This window comes from Suillus discolor (genome assembly GCF_016758755.1).
Source record: "Suillus discolor strain FC423 chromosome Unknown F5147scaffold_5, whole genome shotgun sequence".
Taxonomy (NCBI): domain Eukaryota; kingdom Fungi; phylum Basidiomycota; class Agaricomycetes; order Boletales; family Suillaceae; genus Suillus; species Suillus discolor.
In genome coordinates, this window is record NW_024541252.1 from 153023 (window position 1) to 172402 (window position 19380).

A 19380-nucleotide genomic window follows, 5' to 3' on the forward strand; every position below is an offset into this window, starting at 1 on the left:
GAACTTACTTAATCGGTTTAGAGAACTGAACCTACCTCTCTACAGTCAAAGGACTGCTGGCATTGGTCGATTATGTCGGCGCCAATTTTCCATTTGCAGGGATACAGCCCACACTCGTCCTCGTCGGCTTCCCCCGGGCTGACGTCAACTCCTAAAGCGTCCACCTGGCTCAAGGAGCTGGAGTCTGGATCCGATAGACCGTTTAGTTCTAGGATTTCACCTGGTTCAAGCTCGGTGTATGACAATTTCACCAGATGGAAATCGGGCATCTGATCGTGCTCTCGCGCTTCGGAGTGTTTCAGATCCTGAATCTTGTCGTGCTCCACGGAAGACTTTTGATGATTACGTCCAAGCTTGATGAGGTCACCACGTAAGGAGTCAACCTGACATTCCAGTTGCCGGCATCGTTCTACAAGCTCAGGGTGTTCGGCAGCACGCCGTCTGACAAGATCATCTGTTCGCCGATCTTTCTCCTGAAGAAGGGCGGAAACTCCCCTCCATCGATCGACGTCTTCTTTCAGCGCCTTTATCTGACTCTGTATCACAACGTTGTCAAGAGATGAACCAAATACAATAAGATAAATTACCTCGAACATGTGTTTGATCAGAGTAACTCCATCGCGTGCCTGACCTTCTGCAATCTTAGCCTTCAGCTCCAAGTCAACATTCTCTGCTCTAGTGAGGTTCACGAAACTAGAAGCCTGCGTGTATTGATCACGGAAAAAGTCGCGGTCCTTTTCAGCCAGAGCCTTAGAGCGAGTCAGGGCGTCCAAAGAAGAATTTGATCTCGTCACGTCTGCAACAAGTGCCTCGTGCGTCTCGATCATGGAGGCGCGCTCTGCAGACCACTTTTCGCGCTCGGATTCCCAAAGTTCCTTGCTACCTACCCATTCAGCACGATCGGCTTCCCATTTGGTACTTTGTAGTTCCATAGCTTCTCGATGAGCGTCCCACAAAGCACGTTCTCGGGCACTTGCTGTTTGTTGTTGTGCCCAATTCTCCCGTTCTGATACCCATGCAGCACGCTCCGCCGTGATAACTGTTTGTTCTTGTTCCCATTGAGCTCGCGCCGCTTTAAATGTGCCGCAAGTCTCCGTCAACGACTTGATCTGAGCAGCAAGACGATCACGTTCCTCCACCCATCCGGTCCGCTCACCAAGCATTTCGGCCACTTGGAGATCCAATTTCTTGCGTTCATTCTCCCATAGCTCACGTTCTCGCCGGAAAGTCGCCTGGTCCGCATCCCAAGCGGCTCTAAGCTCGTCAACCGGGCGCGCGTTGGTTTCAAAGCGATCTCGCTCAGCGGTGAGCCTCACGATATCCTCTTCCAAATTACGGCGCCCCGCCTCCCAAACTTCGCGCTCTTGGTTCCACTTGACCCTCATGTCGGCAAGCTCGGAAACGGCTGAATTGGTGTGCATTGCGCCTACGGGCTGAGCATTTGATGCGATTCCTTCCCGAGTAGTCGCGCTTGGGGACTGCCAGGCTGCCTTTGCCTCGGCTTCGAGTTTTGAAGTTTTCTCGCGCTCAAGTGCCAATGCAACTTGCAAAGCTTGAATCTCGTCAGACTTCTTGTGGAGGGTGGACAGTGCTTGATTGAGCCGTCTTACAGTCACGTCGCTCTGCGCAAAAAGGTAAAGGGGTTGGTTAGTCTATCGGTAAAGTTGGGCTGCAATGCAATACGTACATCATGCTGCAGTACACTACGTGTTGGTGAACTGTTCAAGTTAATATCTGACGTATCAAAATCTTCATCATCCCTGCCCTGCCGCTGACCCTGACTTGGGTTGGCGATCATACTGGCAACTTGTAAGTCATCTACATGTGTTGAAGGCTGATTCGATTCGGCGTTACTTCCCCCTGGCTCGGCAGGTATAGGAGACGGCTAAATGAAATGAGGTGGGAGCCAACAAAATATATTAGCGACAAACCTGAACACCATCATTATCATTGCCCGTCTCTGGATTGTCGATGGCTACCTCCTGTCGTCGCGATTCAAATTTTAAATTTTCCACAACATCTACCTTTGGCACCACAAGCGCTGGATTACCACTGAACAAGGCCTCCTGCGTACATTCCTCGTCCTCCTCACGAAGAAGGATACGCTGAGCCTCTTTGTCTTGGGGCCCACTTTGTGTGAAAGTGTCGATAGTCGTGCTATTTCCTCCGCTGAGGTCAACATACGCATCCTCCATCTGCTGAACGATTTCGAAGTCTCCTTCGTGAGCTCCCTTGTTAGACGCGAATGGGTGAGCGTCTGGTCTCGACTGTTTGCCGTTGTTTGTCATAGCCAGAGGCACATGTAATCGCGCAAGGTCATTGATAGTTTTCTTAGGTGGTTTATCGGCAACTTGGAAAAGCTCCTTCTGACGCAAAGCCTGCTCATACAGTGCTTTCCCTCTAGCTTTCAGTGCAGCATCTGTGACACCAGGAACAAGCTCATCGTCGCTTGAATATTCGTCAGGACCAGAGTATCGTCGCTTTCCCTTATCTTTCCGCGGAGATGAGAAGCTTTCAATGGAGCTCATCGGAGGCTCGTTATCATGTTCTGTAGTGAGCGATTCAACCTTCTTACGAAAGGTTTTGGGAGAGATACGTGGAATTGGCTTTGTGGGTGGTTTCCGCGGTCGAAGTGGCACTTCACTGCTTGAAGCGACGGTAGGCAAGGCTGATGCTGTCTGGGCCTTCCTTGAAGTAGATCTTGGGAGAGAAGGTTGTTTGGGTGACGGCGGCTGATCGGTGTGCTTCCCATTCATCATGTGGTTGGGAAGTGAAGGCTGGGACTGCGAAGACTCTGTCTCTGGGACAATCCCTGAAAACGGTGAATCGCCAGTAGGTTTCTCGTAACCTGTCGCAGTAGCAGTCGTGGGTGGAGGCGTTACAAACTTAAGAGGCGGATTAAGAGGTGTGTCGTAAGGATCTGCAGTACCATAGTCTGCATTCTCGCCCATATTTGCATAAGGATCTCCGTCACCTTTATCCGAAACGATGCCCATCATGCGGTCAAATATCTCTAGACGAGCTAGGGCGGCAGGAGACAATGATGGTTGACGTGGCAAAATTGGAGGGGGAGAGACTGAAGATGACTTTCTGGAATGGAGTATCGCGGGAGTAGGAATGCGTGATCCGACTGAGGATTGAGTCACGACATGTTTGGCTGCAGTCTCTTGTGGTACAATATTTGAGGTTGTCTTCTTATTAGCGAAGCGAGCTATGGGTGGCTTTTTCGAATTGGGTATCAATTCGGCTTCCTCTGTAGATGACAACTCGATAACATCGTTCTTCAAAAAAGACTGCCCATTTCGACTTGGGCCACTGGATTGTTCAGGTTTTTGAGTGGTTGTGACGCGACGATGATCAGTGACAGATGAGGGGACGTTGTCTTTGGGCTTGGGCACGGCGCGTTTTCTAGGTGGACCAACTCTGGTGACTGAAATTCCATCGCCTACTCCGCTTGATGCAACGACATTATCATCGGCATCTGACTCGATAAATTGACTGTGGTTAGCGGGGGCGCGTTGTGTAGCCTTGCGCTTCAACTTCGTGCTGGTTTGTTCACCAGTGACGAGTTTCTTCTTCTTCCTTGGATGCTCCGACTCTGAAGGATCCGCCGAGTCGCTTGAACGTGATAGGTCCTTTGCCATATCTGCAAGTTTACGCTTTGAAGACGAGACCTGTGCTTTTGATGTTGATGCTTGAGCACGAGGAGGTTCATCATAGTCTGTTAAAATAGGGACACTTTCTTCCCCAAGAGAGCGTGATTTTCGGGAAGTAGAAGTCGTAGAAACCTTCGAAAACGTCGAGGCGCGTGAAGCAGTTTTCTGGCCACCTGATAGAAGGAATGATACGTGTCAAACTTATTGCTGTTACAATGGCACTTACCCGTCTTGCTCGATTGACGTTTCTTCACGGCCTTTTTCCTCTTCCACTCTTCTACAAGGTGATCTGTACAGTCATGCTTGGGTACCCAGTCTAACGGCCACGGCCTCCCCGTCTTTGGATCATTGCCTGCCCACCTAACCCGATATTTCTTACCCCGCTCGGCAACGATTTCTATGACTTCCCATAGAGCATCGTCATCGTTAGATCGAGGCTCAAATTGCGTCTCGAACTCTGACAACTCTCCCGCAGGAGGTTCCCCTTCAGTAGACATGATTCAAGCAAGATACAAAACCATCAAAAATTGTTGAAAAGGGTGACCAAGGGGGTGACACTAGGAAAGTAACTAACGATTACATAATCAGCACTTGTGATAGGCTGGGGTGGCCAGAATTTCAATATTCATTAAACTAATTGATGCGATTTGAGTGCGATCCTTAAAGTAAGTACTCAAGCTTCAAGTTACACTATCCCTCATCTTTCGGGTAAGGATTATCATCTCTAGTTCAAGTCCGACAATCGATGTTACAATTGACATTAAGTAGGAATGGTCCACATATATGTCAATCCAGAAGCATAACCAGCGCAAAGGCGTTCACTAGGAGAAGCAACCTTTGTCAGCAAGCTTTCTTAAGATTAGAGTGAATTGTCCGCATACCCGATGAACTTGAGCGCAGTAACAGATCCTAAAGCAACATCAGATACCCCCTCTCCAGAACTCATCCGACGAACTTCAACAAACTCCCATTGCGCTTGCATTCCGGCTGGAGTCCCGTCTGCGTTCCATGTCCATAGCGTGATTGAACCATCGTCGTGACCTGTGGCAAGGATATCCAAATGCGAATATTCGCGTTCATGGAACGCCAGAGAAGTAATCAGCGCGCGCACAGTGTCGAGTTTGGCAATTGGTCTCGCGTTGATTGTGTGCAACATTAAGCGGGAAACGGAACAAGTAGCGATGTATCCCGTAGACTCGTTGATGGCAGATAGATACACTTCTGCTCTCAGGCTTTCATTGCCGTGCCAAATTGAATGCCGGTAAGACCCTCTGTTCAGGTCCCAAACAATGGCACTCCCGTCCTCGCTGCCACTAACAATAACGGACCATGTACGCGATGTTGCAATACACGCCACACGTTCAGTGTGTCCTCTGAGGATATGCGTCATCGACAGCGTTGAAGATGCATGCCTGCGAGACCGCCCCGAAGCTCCCACAAAACCCGAAGGCGCCACTTGACCTTGGTTGACACGCCAAACACGCACAATATTGTCACCAGAACCCGTTACTAGAGTGTCCTGGTCCGCGAAGGCAGCACATGTGGGTGCCACCTGCTCAATGACTTGGGTAACCTGAGAGGACTACATTAGCTGAGACCATCGTCAACAAAATTTTTGAGTACTTTTCCGTGGGATACCAACCGCAGTGAGTGATCACTCGCGTTCCAATCCCATTCGATTTGTTCATGACTAATCGAAGGAAGGCCAATCGCTCCAAGAGGCAACGGACGGATACCGCTATATTTCGCATCAAACAGGTCGACGGAAATATTTGACACAGCACTATCGAGCACGACTGCGTCAAATAGTTAAAAGCTTGAAACGAACGAAGCAAAACACTGGGACACTTGCCTTTGAAAGGCATGGAATCTCTTGCTAACAAAAGTGCGTCCTCAGGGACACCACGGGCTATCGTGACAGGGAGACTCAGGAACCCTTCAAGATTTCGTGGTGGATGTGGTGAGGTGAAGAGCTTCTTGGGAGTCTGCCCGACTGCATTGCTATTAGTTGACTGTTTCAGGTGACTGGGACAAGGGCTGTCGCACAATTGTGGATGATTCCAACAGTAGCTTGTCGCTCAAGATCGTTGGTAATCTTGTCCAGATCTGTACATGCCCATCAACGAAAAGTAAATTCCGACAGAGAAACCTACCAATTGCGCCTTCGTAACTGAGAGGGTGAAAAACGTTTACCGAATCCACGTCTCGTTGCTTGCATCCCCATATGAGATCTATCCAAGCGGGAAGGTTCTTGCTGACGTAATGGCCCTCAAGAACCTGTTTACGCACCAGAATAAAATCAGTTAATCAAAACAATCTTCCATTGTAAAACTTACACGGCGATGCATTACGATGAACAGGAGCGGGTCTCCTTTCGCCCACGCAGGCAGTTTAACATTGTGAATCCGTTCTCCGGTAGTTTGAGAGATACCGAAGTCGAGATTTGATGAATTCTCGAGGAATCTGAACGTAGTAATCATTATCAATTTGAACGGGACAGGGTAATCGGAGGACTTACTCCGGACAAGTAAAGAATTCGGGTATCAATTCACGCACATCCCCTCGGATGTCATGCGATGCTGAGGAATATGTTCTCCTGATATCACTGAAGTATAAATCGTTACACATTACCCCACATCCTGGTTCCAACTGAAGACTGACGCAAAAAGCCTGTCAGGCAAATCCCAGTTTCCTCCCTGAGGGGATAAATAGATGTTTTTTCGCACCAAAAAGGAACATACCTGTAGCGTCTTGAACATATTGGTAAACGGCTGCATGCGAATATTGAAGTGGCAAACGATCATCGATCTGTACTCGGTGTCAAGAAAAAAATATGGGCAAATAGAATAAACTTGCGAGCTGAAGTGTGTTCCGTAGTGGAATGGCTCTTCGTCAACACTGCTCAGGTTAGTATAGCGAGTTTCCGCAGCCTCACGACGCTCAGCCGTCAACGCTCCCATAGGCTTAGTGAGACTGAATTATTATGTTAATTGGAGTCTACGATTTGAGTATACGAACTCACTCTCTAAACACATCAGTAGATGAAAGATCTAGCACCTCCGAAACATAATCATTCAGAACCCAAGCTAAAACTCGCCGTGAGTTTGCTTGTGAATAAGGAGGTAAAAACCACTGACGAAAAACGGGGTATTGAGTTGCATCGTTTGGGGTACGTCCCGACAGTTGATTGAGAATACTCAAATAACCAAACTGGTTCAAAGTGAGTGTTGAAATAAGAGATGTAAACATCACACACATTGCTTAGCTCTCTGTTCTGCCACTGTTGTTGCGCCAATTGGAGTTCTTTTTCTACTGCGCTAGTGGATGATCTACTTCTCAAAAGCGATTTGGGTGTAATAGATCTAGGTGTTGAACTGAGGTCGGATGTCCTCATTTTCAAAGCTATCGACAAAAGCATCTGGGAAGCCACTAGGCGACGTGACTTATCAAGGAAAATAACCAGCAGTGTGCGGCTATCTTTGAAGAAGATCTCGAACCTGACGACCGGGTTAGTAAAGTGACATGCAGTGAGTGACGCATCTTACCCTACATCCTGGAAAAGGAACATCCTGTCAGAGAAACCTGAAACTTGCTCTAATGACCTGTCATAGAAGATATTCAGTATGACAAAAGATAGAATAGAAAACTGTTCTCTATACCATCGTTGAGCCCGCTGCGAGTTCCGAACGTCCACGGCACTTCCGGATATAAGGAACCATCCTTCCGGCGCATCACCTGCATCAATAACTTCGCCTTCACTATTCTCTACGAGGCCTTCTAACATGTACAGGTGGGTACGCCCGAAGATCAACATGCCAACTAGGAATCAACGATTGAGAATGCCAGCGAGCAAGTCAGCAGTTGGACCGCTTACGAAAGGAATCGACGCCGGATACTCGGCAGACAGTGCTAACAGCCTCAATGACATCGCCAGGTTCGAGTTGATGCCTCACTCTCCTGAGTTTGTCCTCAGTTACCTCTTCAGCGAGCTGATGATCGCCTGGAAACAATGTTAGTCAAAATTGATAAAGCATTGAAAGTAAACAACAACCGTCTTCGCCTGTATAAGATGGAACAACCACGGTATTCGGAGAAGTAAGTTCTGACTGGGACAACGACAGCAACTCTGAATCAAAAGCTGACGAAGCTTCCTCATGACTAGTAGACCTCGAGTCCTGCACAAACATTTCCAGGAGGCTCTCCATCTTTGTCCTGGCTGATATCATTGTTTTGCCTCCAACAGCGAAAACTCACTGACCTAACTCTGTGCGGTCCTTCGGTCTCGTCCAATCTCGACACGCGTTTCCGAGCTAAATGGGGCCAAATATCGCGTTCGGTCGTCGATACAGATACATTTTCTTCAAAAGATGCGACTCTACGTCGCTTTTCCTGCCTATAACAACAGTCAGTACATCTCAAGGTTGCTGGAGCATGGACAATTAAGCACAAGTCTAATAGTGTCTGTCTGAAGCGTTTGCGCTCTGAAACAAGAATCGTCTGCCGCCATTCTTCAAGACGCGCAGACGCTTTACAGACTGTGTCTGCTTGAGCAAGCCCGAGTCGTGACCCAGAAGTGTCTACAGGCTCAGTTCGCCCTTTTGGCTGAGCGTCCGGGCGAACGATATCAAGAATCTGTGCATATAGTCTGAGACGACTTGTCATATGACAACGGGGTAGAATACCTGTTGTTTTTGAGACGTAGATATGTGCTTGCCCATCGCAAGAAGTAATCCGAAGTGCGTTAGTTTGACGGATATTTTGGCATCCAGCACCCTGGGAGGCTGTCTTATTGGGGAGAATATATTGAGGCCATCAACAAGTAGCTGGACAGTGCTTTGGGACCTGAAGACGCGGCGGAATGATGAACTCGACTCGTGCAGCTTTGTTAAGTCATCGAGAATCCAGATGATTGCATCTTTTGAAGGAGCTGCACGAAGAGTGAATTGAATATCAAGACATTAAACGGATGGCCCACCTTCATCGGATTCTGCATTATTGTTCTCGATTGACAGTCCTTGATACAACGCAAAGAGAAACACAGACACCATTTGAGGGGATCCTGAGTCATCGCTGAATCGGTCTCCAGAGCGCCCAGGCAGGATATCTAAAGCTGCATCATGTACACTGCGATCCCAGACTGGAGGTAACACAGTCTTGAGAATGCCCCAACCACTGGCCAACTCGAAGTTTTTGCCAGATGATACCGAGGCTTTTAGGCTGAGGCCAAGCATGCCAAGCACTTGGCAAGCAGTGTGTACGGAAGGATGGTCGCCAAGTAACAGTAAACAGATCCGTGGCATAGGGAGCGTACCAGCAAGCTTAGAGTGAAGCGAAGGAATGCGCATAATGGAAACAAGACCTTCAAGGACTTGCTCGGCTTTATCCCTGGTACTAGAACGTAGCAAGTCTCCACGGGATGTTGTTGATCGAGGTGACGATGAGAACGATGATCGGGACTCTGGGAAACATCTAATTGGACGAAAGGGGTTTGAAGATGAGATAACTCACCTTCAGCAAGGGTGGCAGCTACGTATGAAACGATTGGTTTGATCGCTTCTTCCGCTGTAAATGATGATTGTGCAACAAGCACCAATGTGTTGACGACAAGTGGTATAGATTCTTGCGGGTACCAGACTGACTGAATGGCGAATAATAACTTGCGTACGATGCCTAGTTTCGACAATCGCATCTTGATGGTGAACTGTCTATATCGGCTGGCACGCAACAAGAAGGCGAAATGTTCGAGATGAGCCCGTTGGATGTCGGCACTGGTTTTTGACCACAGCTCAAAGTCAAGTGCCACGGCTTTGTATGCGATGGTGTTGACGACAGTGGATAAACTGATAGAGGGTCAGTGCCTTGCATGTTAAGATATAAGGCAGGCATACTCTGGAGAACGGAAATTTAGACCAAGGAATTCAAACAAGGTTTCAAAGCTAGTCGTGTTTATGAGATGACTTCGAGCTCTCAGCGTGCTTGCAAGAACATCATAACCATCTATACGAAAATCAAGTACAAGCAAGATCTCGCATATTCTGTACTCACGTAACCTTTCCATGTCATCAGAGTTTTGCCAGCTGTTGCGAAGACAGTCAGAGAAAACGCTCAATGCTCTGGAAAGTTCATGCGGCGTTTGAGCAAGTGCTACTAGTCGCAGCAATGAAGCCGCCCCGCCAATCCTCCACACGGCAAGGTCCAACGACTGACAGCATACTGGAAACACATCGCCTCGAGTAATTTGGTCCTTTTTATTGTGCGGTTGAGGGACGACACGAAATATAATCGATGAATCGCTAATAATCGAATCCCCACGAATGGCCTTCTTGAGTTGCGAATTCTCAGGTAGCAATGCGCCTTGAGCTGTAATATGCATGTTGAGCGAAGTCGACGCTTCGTACGTCAGGAACCTGATGAGAGTCTGATCTTGGAATGACCCAGAATATCGGGGGCCCAGGTGGTGTATAAATCTCGGCAAGTCGTCATCTACATGTATTGAAGTGATCAGAGCCATTTGCTAATAGAAAATGCTTACCGAGCGCGACCGAAAGCAAGTAGGCAGAAGCCACGCACCAGCTAGATTCAACTGCGGTAACATCATCACCTACCATGAAAGTCGCAGGCGACGTCTCATCGAATTTTGGATATGCCCATTGCAACGAGTCACTTGGAACACCATCAATGAACAAGCCTGAAACACGGCGGGGTCAAAAGAATACAAGAGTGTATCCAAAGCACGTACAGACGGAAGGATGCGATGATCTATGGTTATGATGCACAAGGGTGACGTGTGTCCATCGAGAAGCCGCCAGTTTCGACTTCGGAAGCACTTCAACTTTTTGAACGACGCGTGATCGGAAGGCTAATGCCCCGTTGCTACCGACAGAGAGCGCCACGGCATCGTTTGACCCAAAGGATATGCTGAACAATTTGTGTGGCTCCGAAGGCATCCTTTCGAGCCAAATCCAGGCCTGCCCACGATTTAGACGCGATCGCAACCTTGCAAATCAAATAACCTACCATGAATGTGAACCCATGAGCAGGGAAAGTCTTCATTTCAGTGGACGACATAGCTAGCGCAGAACGGCCATCAAGAGAGAAGTGTTGGGGCCACCTCGACTTCGCACTTGAGCGCAGAAGTTCGAGCATGTCTGCATCTACAGTTCCATCTTGCTTCGCAGTACACTGCAGCAAATCTCTCGAGTCTTGGGTACTAGCACCCATTTCAAAAAGACGCCGAAGAATTTTTGCTAGGATTCGGTGCTCCTTATCGTCATCTTTGGCGCTGCTCATATTAGTCTTCCACGATTTGAAAAGATGCGGCAAGATATTTTGCATGCTTAGGACGGCGAGGTTTCTATGCGTGCTATGCGTCAGATGTTCTAGAAGCCGGTAAACGATGAGCCTCAAGGCGCGATCCGTGTTCATTTTTTGCAGAATAAAGCTCCAAAGAACATTGAATGCTCCAGGGAGTCTGATACTGGCTAGACCAGGTGCAAATTCCAGGAAGTGGATGTGCATCGCTTCGATCTCAGGCACTTTTGTTCGTAACGAGCTGAAAAATTCCACGAGGAAGAAATCACCAAATGAAAGAGCTAACAAGCACCCGAGCGTCACGTCCGCTGTCACCGCATTAGAGACCAGCAGGTCCGCAGCATCAGAAAGCGAAGAGTAACCAATGAATTCCTTGGTTCTCGAGGTCACGATGGTATTAACATCAGGCGCAAAGAAACGCACCTCAAAGAACTCAAGGTTCACTGCATGTCCCTTCAAAGCCTCAGAGGCCAACGTGAAAACCGACTTGATACAAGCCACGGCATCACGCGTCGATTGGGATCCTCGTCGTCCGATCGTGGTTGACAGTGTAGAGAGCACGTGAACCAGCAAGAGAAATCCATCTGAATCGCGAAACGCGTCCTTCGTTGCGGGTACTTCGCGAACAAGAGTAGCAATCCGTTGCAGGAGCTACAGGATGCAATTATGGGTATCTCATGACCACTGAACATACAACGACACGGGGCTCACAGTTGTCTTCGCGACTACTGCCTCTGTTACTTTCAAGTCCTCTACCATATCTCGCATGGTTTGTTTGGCTACACGTTCACCACTGTTGCTGGTATCTGGGGCACCGCCACCAATGATGTTAATTGCAGGCGAAGTAGGCGCGAGGTCTTCATGCCTTTGCCATGGTGCAAGAAGTGACCGAAACATCCCGACAGGATATGTGCTCGATTAGATTCAAGTCCCAATCAGTTAGGACGCGACCCAGAGAATAACGATTGGGGTATGTTGAATAGTGTTGAAGTACGTACATGCGAAAGACGACCTGGCTGGGAAAGTGAGCTATTACATCATGATCATGATCGCGCGTATAAATTCCGACCGAATATTTCTGATAAGTATGTCAGACCTATCAATATCTCTGAACATACTGATTCACGATCTACAGTGATCCTATTTCTTTCGCAAGTCTAAGTACATAATCGGCAAGTTCATCTGAATATCAAGCGGTATCGTACACTACAGAGTCATCACACTCTCTAATTCCTCCTCGCGTTGATGATATCGACGAACTCTGGCTTCAATGAAGCTCCTCCGACAAGGAAACCATCTACGTCGAGTTGAGTAGCTGAAAAAGAGAGTCAGTATATTCTTGTTTGTCTTTTTCCGTGGACGTACAAAGTTCTTTGCAGTTTGCAGCAGTAACACTGCCTCCATAGATAATCCTGGTGTTCTCTGCTACAGCGGTGGACACTTTATGAGAGAGGAACGTGCGGATATCCAGATGAGCCTCCTGAGCTTGAGCGGATGTGGCAACTTTGCCTGTGCCAATCGCCCACACAGGTTCGTATGCGATCACAACAGTACTGGAACGTTGTCAATCAGCACGGCATGGCACAGCACAACTATTCAAGTTCGCACCTCCAGTCACTCTCCTGCAGCACATCGACGACGGCCTGCAACTGCTTCTGAACGACTTCTGCAGTCTGCCCTGCTTCACGCTCCGGAAGGGTTTCACCGACGCAAAGGATGACTTTCAACTTCGCATTTAAAGCAGCCTTAGTCTTCTGGGCAATGAACTCAGACGTTTCATGGAAGAGGGTCCTGCGTTCAGAGTGGCCTAAAATAATTCAGCCGACATCCATGGAAGTTTAAAAATCACTCACCCAGAATCACATACGGGATACTGGCGTCGACGAGTTGCGCAGGACTAATGTTGAAAGAAAGTTCAAGATTGAGCCAACTCAGGCTTTCTATTGACTCGCCTTATTTCACCAGTGAATGCTCCTGAATCTTTGTAGTAGCAGTTTTGAGCAGAGACCTGTATTTCCGATCGCACCGTGTCTTTGAGTGGGATGAGATAAAGCGACGGAGGCGCGATGACGATCTCTGCATCAATCTCTGTGAGCTGAAGGTCTCATAGATGCAAGAAAAATACGCGCCAGTCGTACTGTCCAAATCGGCAGAGTTGAGGACACCGATGATAGATTCCTTTTGACCCCGCGAGACGGGGTTCATCTTGAAATTTCCACCTACAAAGAATTGACGAGGCATATGAGGTATATGGTGGAAGAGAGAAGAATTGGATTCAAAGACGGCGTCAAGCAGAGGAAAGCAGTGGACAGCGGCGTTGGCAAGCGTTCAGGCTCAAGTTGAGTACTAGTCCATATCTAATCGTCCGATGTCGCGCTAAATCGGATTACAACGAGATCATACGAGGATAATCAATAAATTTCAAACGTGGGTCGCGGCCCAGGGTACGTGATCCAGACGTAAATCTGACGCAATTCGTACGAGATTTGGCCAGAATCAATTCAGTTTGTGCCTGATTATGCTAACTATTAGGCAATAATTTATTTGGTCCCTGATTCCAGCCGCAGCCTAAGTGAAAAAGAGACCTCCATCCACAGAAACCTGTGTCGAGAATCGAGATTATCAAAAGGTTTGACGGGATTCCAAGTGCACTTACGCTCTGCCCTATATAACATCAGGTATCCAATAAGCCCCGATGTCCCACTGACTGGGAATTGAAACTCACCGGTTATAAAGTGCGCCTCCTTCGACACGAGGTAGGAGACGATACTTGCGATATCTTCTGGAGTACCCTCGTACCCAACTGTTGTCTGCACCTGATGCGAAAAAACATGGGAATGTATAACTCTGCACAATCAACTCGCGTCTTACTCGTTGAATCGAACCAGGATCAAGTCCCTGTTCAATTGTCCATCGTTCTCTTTGTTCTCTCAAAGTCTGCACTGAAGGTTGGTTCAGACATCGTTCGGACTACATGAACACTTTAATGCGCACGCATTTCTGTCTGGATGGGCCCTGGAGCATAACAGTTCACGGTGATACCGTGAGGACCAAGCTCCATAGCTGCGGAGGATCAAGGGAATCGGTTATCCGTCACTCGTTCCATGTTTATCACCATCTCACCTGCAGCCTGAGTGAGCCCTCTCACAGCAAATTTGCTGCTGCTATACACAATAAAATCCTTGGCACCTTTGTATCACAGGTAAGTTAGAATACTATTTGAACAGGCAATTAAACCATTGTACTTTTCTTCCCGAGTATTGATGATGCGCCTATAATCCTTCCGCCCCGTCCTTGCTCGATCATCTGCCGGGCGGCATGCTTATAACAGAGGAGCGTCCCTCGGACATTCACCGAAAAAGTGGCGTCGAAACTTTCTACGTTGGCTGGGTACAGGTATAACTGCGGTGGACGTTAGTGCCACATAATGGCCACTTACCGTCCAAGACGTTGCCAAATGTGATTATCCCGGCATTAGCTATCATCTGCCCGATATTAGCTGATGCTATCAGAAGTGTGTTAAGGAAGACTTGCTACATCAACGCCCCCTAGAACCCGAACAGTGGTTGCGATCATCTCTTTGACCTCATCTTCCACCGATACATCTGCTGGAATAACGATCGCTCGTCGTCCCTTACCATTAATGTCACTGGCTACCACATCCAATTCTGTGCTCTTGGTCGCAATGTCATTCAGAGCGATATCAAAGCCATCGTCAGCAAGGCGAAGTGCGATGGCACGGCCAATTCCCCGGCTGGCTCCTGTGACAATAGCAGTGCCTTTAGGTTGCGACATGGAAGAGAGGAATTTCAATATTAGTGAGAGTGTGGGCAAGTCTCGAACGCGCTTGATCAATACTGAGCCGCAGACTCTAAATACCCCAACTTCTGACTTATCCGGATGTAGCCTTTTAATTTTGCCAGAAGTTCGGAAAAGGTTTTTGCGCCCCATAGTATTTGCAAGAAGTAAGAATACATTGACGGAGACATTACATGTTACGTGAGCAAGAGATAGGCTCAATGAAGCTATGAACTCAAGGCGCTAGCTACATATTGAGGCTATCCAATGTGGCTCGATAGGAACTTGTCGATGTTTAGTGTTCATAATCGTTATCTGGATTCTGGTCAAGCTTTGCAATTGCGCCACACTCGCCGATATCATCCCTTTCCTCGAGACAGGATTGTTGCCAGACCCGAGTTTCCAGAGTCCTTCCTTGAAGCCTCGGCTTGTTTTGTCTGGGACGCACGCACACCATTCTTTGACTTGCAAACCAGAAACGAAACTGGAGCAGCCCAAATCTAGTAAACTGAGCACGAGCAAATTGACGGTCCTGCGACGCAATGCAAGGGTATCGCGGCAGAGGAAAGTGGTGAAGTCGATGTTTGAAGTGCGAATATACCCTTGAAGGCGCGCATACGCAAGGTTGGTGAGAGCCGTCGCGTGGTCGGGATGGCTGACCGGACACTGGTCCAGAATCAACTGAAAATGCTCTACAGGATCGTTCAGGTGGGACTTTCTTGCTCGCCACGTATTTGGCAAATTGTGCGTGGCCTGCATCCGTGTGTCAAGCGACTTCGCAGTCTATGAGGGACCGCAGTTAGTTATTCATCAGCAAAAGCTCACAGGGCAGAGTCCGGATTCACTCACATCAAACAGTGCGCTGTTTTGATGGTCGCAAGCATGTATAACGGAAACCACGAGTGTGATGTAAGGTTGAACACCACGCACGGGTTGGAAGGATATATTTACGAGATGTTAGTATATGTGCATGAACAAGAAGCGAGTCACTCACCGAATGGCTCATCCCACGACATTTGAAGATACCTCTCTACTGCTTAGCATTCGACTAAGCTCACAGAATGCCCTGATCTCCACTGACAACGCAGATGAGACATGTGGTGAACTGTAAACCAAAGATCAGTTCTCATATCACGTCAGGAGTCTCAATGACTTTACAGACTTATAGTATTTCCCCAATGCTACAAATTCATTGGATGATAAGACACCAATGGCCGATGGCCAATTTCCGGCGTCTCAGAGAGTCGACATTGATGAATATGTAGATGCCATCTTCCGTTAATAGAGTGTGAGGATCGTGAAACAGATACGAAGGTAATATGGAAGGACTCGCCTTCAAGTCTGATATATCGGCATTCTAAGCCACCAAACATGGTAGTGCGATGGACGAGGATGGGCTTATTGGGATAGGAAGACTCAAAGAATATGGGAACTGTAGATGGAGTTTGGCTGAGGTTTCAAGGCATGTTGCGCATGTATTTCCATATGGTCGAGAACTGTCCGGTACGATAAACGCTGGTATGATTGCACCGAGCACTGGGAAGATCACCGACCAGGATTAGGGAGGAGTCCGTGCTAACCGGATGATCGAGAGCGGACGGTTTGCGACACGTTGCGACACGAGAAGCTGCATGCGCAGCAGTGAATGACAATAATATTAATGAGTGTGATGAGAAATGATTGCGACTTGGAGAGACAAAACGCTTTGAGATCGGTACCTGGTGCTTATATAATGTCCGCGGGAGAGCAGCGCTGTACGTCCAAAGACTCCGACAAACAAGATTTCAACATTAACGTTCAACCACCTTGCACACTGGCTGTGTCCGATCCCAAGCCGAGCCAGCTCGTTGAAATCAACAAGCAAGATTTTTGATAGCATCTTCTGACGTTGTTCTGACGGGCAACTACTAGTTTCGAGTTTGGGTATTATCTATTACAACCGTGCATCCACTGCCACCACGTTATGCTGCGTTCTGTCTCCTATTTCCTCACTACTATGGTGACCTCTGCGTCATACACGGCGTTATCGGTCATCAGTAGATATTCGAATAGAAAAAGGAATTCTTGGCGATACGACGGATTCACCAGAAACCAGTGATATTCATGTAAACAGTGGGTTCGGCGTAACCTGTACACAATCTTTTTGGTAATTTGGTAGACAAAACTTCCTTGACAGATGCGCAGGTCAGGTCTTCATAGCCATAATGAACGAGATGGGCCTTCATATTGTCATTTCAGCCGCATCGACTGCCACTATCCTCGTTGGAAGTCACCGAACAAGTCCCGGTAACACTGCCCTCTGGATCTCGTGAGCAGAAGCTCGACAGTGCGCACTAAAGTATAAAGGCAGAGATACCTGTCTCTAGTAAGTTACCCCAATTTATTTACATACATAGTCGACACAACTAATCAAATGCGCTTGCACAAAGGCTCTCAGGCAGGTAAGCGCAATGACTGGATTACGGATTTATGGGTGTCTCATTCAATACTTGTCCATAGCTCTGTTACTACTACTGGTGCACGCTGCCAGAACAGTCGTTGCGGCAACCAACTTCTCTCAGTGTTTAATCAGCATCATTCAGAATCCAAATACTACCCTCGATGATTTATTCAACAGTACCGGATATCCCGTGTCGGATGTTTCTGATGCAACAGCGATCAGCTACTCGTTGTGTAAATCCGAATGCGGAACTGGACAAGAAGCTTTTCAGTGGTCTGAATTTTCGCAAGAATTCAGTGCATGGCTGCTGCCAAATATTGCACTGATTTCGCAGCTCCCCTTTGGCGCACAGTACAGGCTTGATAATCTCATGTCTGTTGTGTTAACTGTTGGTTCGCCGACACTTGCTGGTTACTCTCTATTCGTCACCCTCCTCAACTCTCGCTGGATTACCTACCAGTTTGACTCGCTGAACTATCATCCCAATTCACATTTCGCGCTCTCCATCTTGAGCAGCCTTCAGCAAGTCCCTCTCAGACTGCATCCTGATCACGAACGCTTGCCATCTCTCATCCTTCCGGAAAATAACTGGTGGAAGTGTCTCGCTGAATTTGTGGACTACACCCATACCTGGTCAATCGCGTCCGCAACCTCCATTGCATGGGTCATCATCGCCTATATCCTGACTGTTGCCAACTCACCATCGAATAGTGCAGACTTCCAATCCAACGGACAGGCGACTGGCTCATTGTGGTTGTGGCTGATTCCGATAGTCGTCGGATGGCTGCAGCTCTCCCCAAAATGCGACTTCAGTCGCTTACAAGCTGCGTATGACCGTGCAGACAGACACAGTATGCACACAGGAACAGCAGACGTCCGTGTCGGGATGCTTCCTGCGTCATCCCGGAGAGCGTTGGCAATCACTGCTAAAGAGGATGATGTGATGTCTCCAGACGAACTCCTCACCCCTCCGGTGTTCAATTACTCGCGTTCACTGCGATGGGCATCTACAGCAGAGACTATCTTCATGGTATTCAAACAGGACTCAGAGGCATCAGAGAAGGCCTATAGCTATTCTCCCGTGTGCGGGAGTGATGGGGACGAATCTGGCATTCATAACCCTACTGAAAACATCGAGACCATCCAATACATCGACACTACCCAAAGCATTCACGATAGGAACCGACGCGAATCCCTCCAGCACATTGCAGTGTATTGCGCGGAACCTAATGGGGTGCAGATTGTACGCAGCCATTGGGCACCTGGTGTGTTCACAAGAATGTTTATCGCTTCCTGCGCTTCGCTGGGATTACAATGGGGAACAGTCGGAGCAGCACTTCTGGTGGCGTGGTTCACTCCTACAACAGTGGGTCTTCCTGTATACTTGTGATCAAGTTGGCTAACGTCTGACAGAAAATTGGGTGTCGCTTTATGGGCTATCTCCTTTACGGAGCCATTTCGACTTTAATTTGGATGATGCTCCTGGTATCCAGTATTCTCGCCCACTATTCCGCCGCTGGCCGCCGCCGAGTATCGCTATCTGCACGTGTTGCCATAGCATCTTCACACATCCTGCGGTGGACGGGCAAATTGCTTGCCATAGTAAACTTTTTCCTGGTGATCTTGGCGTGCGTATTCCAGTACTCCAACTTTTACGATAGGTGTTTCTGCAATTCCAGCGTGTTTAGCAGGGGAGGCGCAGCGTATGATGTGATTATTGAAACCACAGCCAATAATGGTGCCTGGATCGGTGCTCTTGTCTTAGCATGCGCATCAGCATCGGCTTTCCTTGGTATCCTGAATCTTTTGTTGGACACTCTACCAGAGTAGGCAATTGGGAGGAGTACCTTATTTATGCTGAAAGACTATTTGGACTTATTGGAGGTACAACGTCGTCATTGCCTTCGTCGTGTCTCCTTTGGCATCCCGGACTTTTTATTGTACCTTATATTCTCGCTGTTTGTGACTACACCTCGGCGGTTCTTCTTCAACACGCTGAGGTATGTATCGCGTCCTATCTATGTTTCGATTCTCTCTTCCTATATTTCTCTGTGGACTCGTCTATTAGGTACCGTGAATGTTTAGCGGTTCTTCTTCAACACGCTGAGACTCGTCTCTTGGTCACTTTCCTACAGTACTCAGGCTAGTAGCACTGTGTATGTACGAACAGGACAT

At 48.1% G+C, this 19380-nt stretch overlaps 9 protein-coding genes across 9 annotated transcripts; 2 read left to right on the forward strand and 7 right to left on the reverse strand.

Annotated features, from left to right (window-relative positions):
* Positions 1-17: 17 nt before the first annotated feature.
* On the reverse strand, positions 18-827 carry F5147DRAFT_567254 (uncharacterized protein; the record flags this gene model as incomplete). The annotated part of the gene is made up of 2 exons (XM_041430840.1): positions 18-536; positions 588-827. 2 exons carry the CDS (start codon positions 825-827, stop codon positions 18-20), a joined length of 759 nt encoding a protein of 252 aa, XP_041297925.1.
* Positions 828-2057: 1230 nt separating this feature from the next.
* Positions 2058-2615, reverse strand: F5147DRAFT_543719 (uncharacterized protein; the record flags this gene model as incomplete). Its single annotated transcript, XM_041430291.1, has 1 exon — positions 2058-2615. A coding segment is annotated over one exon (558 nt), but the record flags the coding sequence as incomplete, so codon positions are not given.
* A 1019-nt stretch (positions 2616-3634) lies between these two features.
* Positions 3635-4196, reverse strand: F5147DRAFT_604424 (uncharacterized protein; the record flags this gene model as incomplete). Its single annotated transcript, XM_041432301.1, has 2 exons — positions 3883-4196; positions 3635-3829 (listed from the first exon to the last, which is right to left on the reverse strand). Coding segments are annotated over exons 1-2 (465 nt in total), but the record flags the coding sequence as incomplete, so codon positions are not given.
* A 106-nt stretch (positions 4197-4302) lies between these two features.
* On the reverse strand, positions 4303-11965 carry F5147DRAFT_299314 (uncharacterized protein). Its single transcript, XM_041429100.1, has 29 exons — positions 11679-11965; positions 11391-11618; positions 10674-11339; positions 10396-10624; positions 10189-10344; positions 9702-10139; positions 9545-9653; positions 9165-9496; positions 8632-9114; positions 8339-8583; positions 7915-8288; positions 7708-7868; positions 7531-7656; positions 7316-7475; positions 7202-7258; positions 6913-7153; positions 6794-6866; positions 6679-6742; positions 6513-6629; positions 6398-6464; positions 6318-6352; positions 6175-6261; positions 5993-6119; positions 5810-5933; positions 5703-5762; positions 5509-5649; positions 5280-5452; positions 4538-5229; positions 4303-4477 (listed from the first exon to the last, which is right to left on the reverse strand). Exons 1-29 carry the CDS (start codon positions 11862-11864, stop codon positions 4417-4419), a joined length of 6012 nt encoding a protein of 2003 aa, XP_041297928.1. The 5' UTR covers positions 11865-11965; the 3' UTR covers positions 4303-4416.
* Positions 11966-11985: 20 nt separating this feature from the next.
* On the reverse strand, positions 11986-13368 carry F5147DRAFT_670822 (Triosephosphate isomerase). The gene is made up of 6 exons (XM_041435554.1): positions 13097-13368; positions 12920-13043; positions 12821-12864; positions 12576-12774; positions 12333-12520; positions 11986-12282 (listed from the first exon to the last, which is right to left on the reverse strand). The coding sequence occupies exons 1-6, from the start codon at positions 13206-13208 to the stop codon at positions 12194-12196; spliced, it is 756 nt and encodes a 251-aa protein (XP_041297929.1). The 5' UTR covers positions 13209-13368; the 3' UTR covers positions 11986-12193.
* A 167-nt stretch (positions 13369-13535) lies between these two features.
* On the reverse strand, positions 13536-14762 carry F5147DRAFT_768427 (uncharacterized protein; the record flags this gene model as incomplete). The annotated part of the gene is made up of 9 exons (XM_041440971.1): positions 13536-13568; positions 13624-13631; positions 13693-13783; positions 13839-13909; positions 13962-14030; positions 14091-14156; positions 14213-14353; positions 14407-14452; positions 14505-14762. The coding sequence occupies 9 exons, from the start codon at positions 14760-14762 to the stop codon at positions 13536-13538; spliced, it is 783 nt and encodes a 260-aa protein (XP_041297930.1).
* Positions 14763-14911: 149 nt separating this feature from the next.
* Positions 14912-16007, reverse strand: F5147DRAFT_670829 (uncharacterized protein; the record flags this gene model as incomplete). The annotated part of the gene is made up of 3 exons (XM_041435555.1): positions 15928-16007; positions 15615-15870; positions 14912-15548 (listed from the first exon to the last, which is right to left on the reverse strand). A coding segment is annotated over exon 3 (512 nt), but the record flags the coding sequence as incomplete, so codon positions are not given.
* A 1171-nt stretch (positions 16008-17178) lies between these two features.
* On the forward strand, positions 17179-19376 carry F5147DRAFT_811149 (uncharacterized protein; the record flags this gene model as incomplete). The annotated part of the gene is made up of 3 exons (XM_041443451.1): positions 17179-17206; positions 17265-18571; positions 18619-19376. 3 exons carry the CDS (start codon positions 17179-17181, stop codon positions 19033-19035), a joined length of 1752 nt encoding a protein of 583 aa, XP_041297932.1. The 3' UTR covers positions 19036-19376.
* On the forward strand, positions 18888-19376 carry F5147DRAFT_670832 (uncharacterized protein). The gene has a single exon (XM_041435556.1). The coding sequence runs from the start codon at positions 19060-19062 to the stop codon at positions 19288-19290; it is 231 nt and encodes a 76-aa protein (XP_041297933.1). The 5' UTR covers positions 18888-19059; the 3' UTR covers positions 19291-19376.
* Positions 19377-19380: the final 4 nt, after the last annotated feature.

Excerpts from the sequence above, each read along its gene's own strand:
- F5147DRAFT_299314 (XM_041429100.1), bottom strand. The coding sequence starts at position 11,864 with ATGTTTCGGTCACTTCTTGCACCATGGCAAAGGCATGAAGACCTCGCG. Across the intron at positions 11,340-11,390 it reads TGAACCTTGAGTTCTTTGAG|GAATTCATTGGTTACTCTTC; the intron begins GTGCGTTTCTTT and ends TCGAGAACCAAG. Across the intron at positions 9,115-9,164 it reads AGCTGCCACCCTTGCTGAAG|AGTCCCGATCATCGTTCTCA; the intron begins GTGAGTTATCTC and ends GATGTTTCCCAG.
- F5147DRAFT_670822 (XM_041435554.1), bottom strand. The coding sequence starts at position 13,208 with ATGCCTCGTCAATTCTTTGTAGGTGGAAATTTCAAGATGAACCCCGTC. Across the intron at positions 13,044-13,096 it reads CGATTTGGACAGTACGACTG|AGATCGTCATCGCGCCTCCG; the intron begins GCGCGTATTTTT and ends AGATTGATGCAG. Across the intron at positions 12,775-12,820 it reads TATCCCGTATGTGATTCTGG|GCCACTCTGAACGCAGGACC; the intron begins GTGAGTGATTTT and ends GAATTATTTTAG.
- F5147DRAFT_670832 (XM_041435556.1), top strand. The coding sequence starts at position 19,060 with ATGCTGAAAGACTATTTGGACTTATTGGAGGTACAACGTCGTCATTGC.